The sequence below is a fragment of the Nanorana parkeri genome, unplaced genomic scaffold, assembly GCF_000935625.1.
Source record: "Nanorana parkeri isolate BGI_ZX_2015 unplaced genomic scaffold, ASM93562v1 scaffold238, whole genome shotgun sequence".
In the NCBI taxonomy this organism is placed as follows: Eukaryota; Metazoa; Chordata; class Amphibia; order Anura; family Dicroglossidae; genus Nanorana; species Nanorana parkeri.
The window spans coordinates 141,789-148,852 of NW_017306506.1; the positions used below are offsets into that span (position 1 = coordinate 141,789).

Here is a 7,064-nt window from a genome sequence, read left to right on the forward strand (position 1 = left end):
TTCACCGCTATCTGCAGGGAGATGAACAAGAAGTGAGCGAGCGACAGTATGTGTTCGCTCACTTCCCGATCTATTGAGCCGACGTGTGACAGTTTGAGTGATTTTTCACTTGCCTCATAGTTCTCCTTTTAAAGGAGAACTATGAGGTATGTGCTTTTCACTCACCTCGTGACACTCACTCACCTCTAGCCCATAGTTTGTGTCCTCCCGTTACCCTAAGGAGAATTATGGGGAAAAGCCTTAACCCCATAGTTCTCCTTTTAAGTGGTGATATTGTGGTTTTCACTCCTTAATGTACAGGGAGTGACGGATCATCATAGTACCCCTTTGTCATTGTTCATTTCCTGGCTGGTAGTGATAGTGTTTGCTTTCTGTTTGTCACAATGGTAATTTTTAGGTCTTCTGTTGTTCACTCTATTGTTTTTTGGTGGTCCTTCTCCTATATTCTTGTTGTGGTGGTCACTTTCTCTGGGGCTAGTGGTCTGTCTGTTTGCAATCGTGTCCATAGTGCTCTGAGCCTGCACAGAGTGATGCATTTCTAGCATACTCCCTGCTTGGCTGGAAGCTTGTCGCTTACTGCCAGCTCAAAGTACAGTTATGGCCTGTGCCGATGGGCTTGCGTTGATGGCATTAGTTTGACATCAGTTTGAGGAACTTCTGAGGTTATTCAGAATTCATTCACATGTGTATCTGGCTTGCAGTTGACCGGCCAACCATCTTACAAGTCGTTTGTGGTGCAGTATTGGTGGATATGTTGGACATGCTATATAATAAGACATACATGTTCATTATTTGTTTTTGTAACTTTATAGAAAAAGGTGCCATGTACTTGTTTATTAACTCTGGACAGCAGATCTGTGAAGTGAAAGCTTTCAAGGAAGAAAATCGATCTTGGTTCATAGGTCAGACAGTTCAACAAGGTAGGAGTCATTAATGTGTATTGTAACCCAAAAACAAAAATGTACTTAGCAGTCCTGAGATGGAGTCCTTAAATCTCATTTATCAAGGCACACAGGAAGTCTTAAACCTGCCACCTACAGGAGGATTGGATATTGGAAAACAAAAAAAAACTGTTGGCCAGCTCAGGATAACTCCTCATACTACCAGCATGCCTCAGTTTTCTGCCAGTGTCCTAGGAGGATGAATGTCTTTTCCCCAGCTCTGCTGCATGGAGGGCCGGTTCAGACCACAAAGTCTGCGTTCCAGAGCGTAAGGCCTCTGAAACGGAAGCCTGTCAGCTCCCCGCGTCCAGGGGTGGGAGCGGGCATGGCGGGCATTGAAGTCAATAGCACTGCAGCCACCCCACCCGCAGTGCAATCACCCGCCTCTGGAACGCAGACACATTAGTACCTGCATTCCGGTCCAGTGCGATCTGCAAAAATAGTGCTTGCAGTACTTACCTTTTTTGCTTATTCAACCGCTATATACAGTGCATAGGTTTTTGTGTTTACTGAGATTAGGACCCTTTTGTGATTTAAGCACCCACAAATGCATTGAAATAATTGAAGGGTTTATGGATCATTTTAGTTTTAGTGTGCGAACCATTTAATAACAATTACTTTTTGCTGGCCCCTGTACTAGCCTCATTATTGAATCCTGTGTTCCCCGCTGAGAGGAGCCTTATCCCTGTGTGGTCATAAGAATTGATGATTAGCCAAGCACATCAGCTGACTGATTTACACGCTGCCTTTTAACCATTTTTTATTTTTAATGTAACATGTTTTATAGAGGTTGTTGATTGAACGTTAAAGTCTAATTTTTCTGATTCTCTTACAGTTGCATGCTAAAAAGTGCAACATAATGAGATCACAGCATCGGTTTAGTCTATTGTAACAAAATTTGCTTATTTTTTAGAAGAAAAAGAAATCCTGATACAGCAGTGCAATGCCCCATTTCATCTTTTTATGTACCTTTTCTATTTTTATTTTATTCTTGCTCTGTTCTAGATGGGAGATTACTGTACACAACCCCAGTGGATGCTCTGTTTCTGGTGATATACTACTTAATAAAAGCAGACAAAGAGGTATATTAGCATTTGTATACACATGTAAATTAGGGCTTTATTAGTCAGTATGTATGTGTGTCAGTAAGGGACATGTCATCATCTACCCAAAACTATCATACAGTCAAACCTGCTCAGCCTGTTACTCACAAGTATATTTAAAATGTTTTTATGCAACTTATATACACACCCGAAAGGAAGTGCATACCTTTTGACCCGATGTCCTTGTTTCTTATTATAGCTCTATCATGAGTGATGTCTAATACGTAATAGAGCTCCACCCATTTCTGATTCATGACTTGAAAAATACAAAACAAATTGTTTTCATGAGCAATATTTAACAGCAATGCGAATCACCAGCACTCATGAGATTAAATAAATCCAAATGTTCATTTTATTGAAGAAGCATGTCGTGTGTATAGTATAGCCAACGTTTCGCAACCACGCAGGGTACCTTCATCAGGGCAGACATAGTGATGTTACCCTGATGAAGGTACCCTGTGTGGTTCCGAAACATTGGCTATACTATGCATGTGCCGTGCTTCTTCAATAAAAAGAACATTTGGATTTATTTCATCTCATGAGTGCTGCTGATTCTCATTGCTGTTATACTCACACTACCATCCGTGGACATCACTACAGGCATGACTGCTACTTCAAGGTCTTTATTGCTGTATAGTGTGCAGGGGATATCTTTGCTTATTGATGGGCAATATTTCCGTCCTAGATTTCCAAGATTTAGCTTCTGTATCTGGTGATTGTTTTCAGTCAACTGATTGAATGACTGGATAAAACAATGTCCAACTTCCTTTTTTATGTCTTTTATAACTTTACATTCTGGTTATTAATATATTTCAGTTTTTGTTTTTTAGCAAGGAAAATTTCAGCCGGTGGAACAGATTGTAGTAGATGAAGAATTTCCATCTTGTAACTTGTTGCTGCAATGCACTCAAGTAGAGAAGTCGCTCCATCATGTGACTGAAGAAAAAGGTGCCTTTCTTTTATTGTTCTTGTAGGGATTGCATGATTTTACTAAGAGGTCTATTCACGAAGCTGCCGAAGGATCTGGCCGTAACTTCGGCCGATCCTTCGGCTAGCTTCGGCCCCAGGACCCCTTCGGTTCAGTAGAACCGAAGGGGTGCTGTACGGGCTATTCACAATAGCCCGTACCGAACATGCTGAGCATGTTCGGCCGACCCGAAGCCACTCGAAGCAAGCCGATGTACGGCTGAAATCAGCCGTACCAGCCTGAAGTGAATAGCCGAACAGTGTTCGGCTCACTTCACTTCAGATCGGTCATTCACTCGGCTGCCCTCGGCAGCTTGGTGAATAGACCCCTAAATGTGTCTGGGCATTCATACATATGAAGATGTGCATTAGGGAAGCAAGCCTTTACTTTTCCAAAACATTGCCTGTCTGTGTTTAAGATTGCATTTTAGATCCTTCATTAGGCACGGGACATTTTCAAATTCATGTATAGGTTCATGTTAATTTTGCTTCCTCTGAACATTGACTGGGGACAGCGCAGATTATTCGATATTAACACTGCCCTGGCCATCTTTTCCCCTTCCAAATCAATAACAAAATGATTCCACCTTCTTGGATAGCCTAAGACGGAGCTCCAGAGAAACGGCAAAATATACCCTTGAAATATATATTCAAATTGTTAAAGCCTATCTCCAAGCAAATATAGTCCCTCTCTCCCACCCATTCACAATCTAAAAAAATATTAAAAACGACTTAAAACCTTTTTCACACCTTCGTCTGATGTAATTTGACCCTTTATGGCGTCTGTCCTTAAATGTAAAGCAGTGACCCACTGCTGCAGTCAGTACCTGCCATTGGCCAGTCTTGTTGCAGCCCCTCATTGTGCTGCCGCTGGAGTCTTCATTACCTTGTGAGGACCCCGCCGATGGACAGCTGAGAGGAAACATCTGTGTCACCAGGGATGGATGTGCCTGCTTGAAGAAGGAACCCATACTTTCTTTAGCACAGACGATAGAAGAAATGCGACCCAACATGTCACATGACCTCAGATCCAGGTAAGTATTTGGGCCTTTTAGTTTATGTATTTTTTCATCTATTTGCAGGATTAGCTAAACGAGGGCTTGGTGAGTTAAGTTTTTTTTATGGTGGGTGAGTTAAGTCTGGAGATCAGCTTTAACCTACTAAAATATTTTAATTTCCCTTTAACCAGTCTTGAGATGAACTCCATCTACCTCTTGTGGCCCCAGTGCCTGAAGCATGTATTATTGGCAGCACTGTGCAGCTATATTGCCTCAAAGCATAATTTCTCCTGCTCACTGAGATATTTGCTGTACAGGGAATAGTAGAAAGAACTATTTTTAATTCATATTTGTTGTCTAAGGTTACACCTTTTGAAGAGCATTTGTGTGCTTTACTGTGTCAAGCTTTAAATATTTCACAGACCCAGGCAAACATGCAGCAAATAAAAGGTCTAAATGAAAGGATAACATTGTTCTGCCATTAGGATGACGGCAAGGTATCTAGCAATTGTTTATTAGGATCGGTCAGCTGTAGTAGGACATGTTTGATGGTCTACTAAGAACATAAATGATCCTGCAGAAATAATGGATGCAAGTGTCAGAATGAGACAGAATTACATCTCTCTTTTCATTTTCCTTTCTTCTAGAAATATGCAGTAAGAAGTTTTACAAATACAGCAAGGAAAAAACATTAGCATGGCTTAAGAAAAAGGTGACTTTTTTTGTCTTTGTTTACATTCACCATAATCATGAGTTTAATTTTGATGAGGTTGATCTACTGACTTTTTATTTCTAGTAGATGCTTCTGTTCTCTGTGAGCTGCGAGTGCGAGGAATGACAAAAACCAAAAAAAAGTTTTACATTGGGAAAAGAGTCACCTAAATGGGGTTTTTTTTTTTTTTTAAGGATTAATCTATTTTTTCAATCACTCTCAATTGTATTAAGATATTAAATATAAATGGTTCCTCTTCTGTATGTTGTTATTAGGGATGCACCAATACAGATACTAGTATCGATACCGGGTATTTGGGTGAGTACTCGTACTTGCCCAAATGCTCCGATACCTTCCTTGATATCGGAACTTTCGGTCAGAGGAAGCTTTCCTCTGACCAGCAGTGTCGTAGGGGAACATGGAGCCAGCTTACCGTGCGATCAGGAAACTGGGCGGCGAGTAATGACCCGGCTTCCTGATTGGCCGAGAAGCCAGCTCAATGCTGATTGTGCTTGGTGGGGAATTGATTCCCAGCCAATGAAGCTGGCCAGACAACATGGAGCCAGCTTCTCGAGCAATCAGATTGCCCGGGAAGCCGGCTCCATGCTAGCGGAAGTATCGGTACTCTGTATCGACGCGTACCGAAAGCAAAATATTGTATCGATACTGAAAAAACGGTATCTGTTCATCCCTAGTTTTTATGTAATCACCCTAATGGAGGCCTGCTATTTTCTGTCAGCAGTGGGTGTACAGTTAACCTGGCATGTCGTAGATTACAGCCATTCAGAAAGTAAACCCTCTCTTCTATCTGCTGAAAAATGCATAGATATCCAAGCTTCTGATCTGTAATTTATCAGTGACATTGATTTATAAGTTCTAGAGTGTGCAATCCTGCTGGTGTGAAGTGGCAAAATGGGCTTGTATGTTTGGTGCAACTAGCAACCAATCCACTGCTGCAGATATCAATACAAAGGCTTATGTGGAGTGCAATTCTTCTGTTATCCTTGTAACTTTACTTATTTAACACGGTTTACAGTTTGACTGCTCTGGCCTTTTGATATTTTTCTTTGAAACACACTGCAAACTGAAATAATTAAAGGGTAACTAAACTTAAAGGGGACCTTTACCCCCTTTCACTAAACATCACATCAGCATGCAGCTCTTGCATTGAAATCTTATCTGTAATCTCACAAGATCTCAGGGAAAAGCATTTTCCTCCCCTGAGATGATATGCATGGTCACATGTGCCAGAGTTCCAGGAAGTAAAGGGAGATGGATTACTTGCTTTTAGTGAAAATGGCTGCTGTGAGAAGAATAGGGAGGAAAAGAAAAACAAGGTATGCAAAGAATAAAAAGCCGCCAATTATCTAGAGCTGTCTGTTTGTAGATTGGCATCACTAAAGGTGCCTTTGTTGTTATTTTAATATATGGGTAAAGGTCCTCTTTAAAAAGTAAACATTTTTATATTGCAGCTTACCTATCTTTAAATCTGGTGGCTGCATTCATTGTTTTTGGTTTTTTTTTTAATTTCCTTTTTGCCTTTATTTTCCTCTGGTGTTCCAGCCAGTAGCAAATTTCCTATCTTAAGTGGGGTATACACGGTTAGAATTTTGAACAAACAAAGCCGAATTTGTAATGTTCATTTTACTTTCTTTTTTTTAAAATCAGATATTATTTATTTGTTTTTTTTTTTCCTTTCCATACATTGTGAACATTGACAATAAAGCCACAGCCCAAAACAACTAACAAAGCAAAAACAGAACCTAAGAACAACAACAGTACGATCCCTATCTGCAGTCCCTACTTTTCTATCTATCTTTATTCTATTTACTATTGCCCATTTCTTTCCCTTTTCTTCCACTTATAATATTATATTTTCTCCTCTTAATCCAGAAGGTCTCAAGTCCGATTAATATTCATATTTTCAATCCACCTATTCCAAATTCATTTGACTTTCTGATCATTGATGGGGTCAAGTCGATGATTATTTTCAGCCATAGTAACGAAAAAATTTGAAGGACCATATTGGAAAAATGTTCTCAATTGAAGTAATTTCTAACAGTGAATGTGGTTTTCATTCGGAAACTCTATTCATTCTAAAATCGAATGTTAAATAAAACCGAAAATTAAACGAAATTTAGAATGGCAAGTTTCTGATGCCAGTATCGAACATTCCCACAGGATATTATATATGAATGTTCGTTCGAAATTCTAACCGTGTATACAATTACTTTAGAATGGCTCTACTCAGTAAGTGGTGATAAAGCTGCTTCATGGAAGCACATTTTTTAACAACTATAAACGATTTACTTGGAATAAAAAAAAAAACGTATATTCAGCAATG

At 39.8% G+C, this 7,064-nt stretch overlaps 1 protein-coding gene across 2 annotated transcripts in view; it reads left to right on the forward strand.

Moving 5' to 3' along the window:
* Positions 1 to 7,064, forward strand: part of RNASEH2B (ribonuclease H2 subunit B) — a 22,507-nt gene that overhangs the window by 5,342 nt on the left and 10,101 nt on the right. For both annotated transcript variants that reach the window (XM_018556472.1, XM_018556473.1), the window contains exons 3-6: positions 813 to 920; positions 1,947 to 2,023; positions 2,875 to 2,992; positions 4,656 to 4,720. In XM_018556472.1, coding sequence (XP_018411974.1) covers positions 813 to 920; positions 1,947 to 2,023; positions 2,875 to 2,992; positions 4,656 to 4,720 — 368 coding nt within the window. The remainder of the gene's footprint in view (positions 1 to 812; positions 921 to 1,946; positions 2,024 to 2,874; positions 2,993 to 4,655; positions 4,721 to 7,064) is intronic.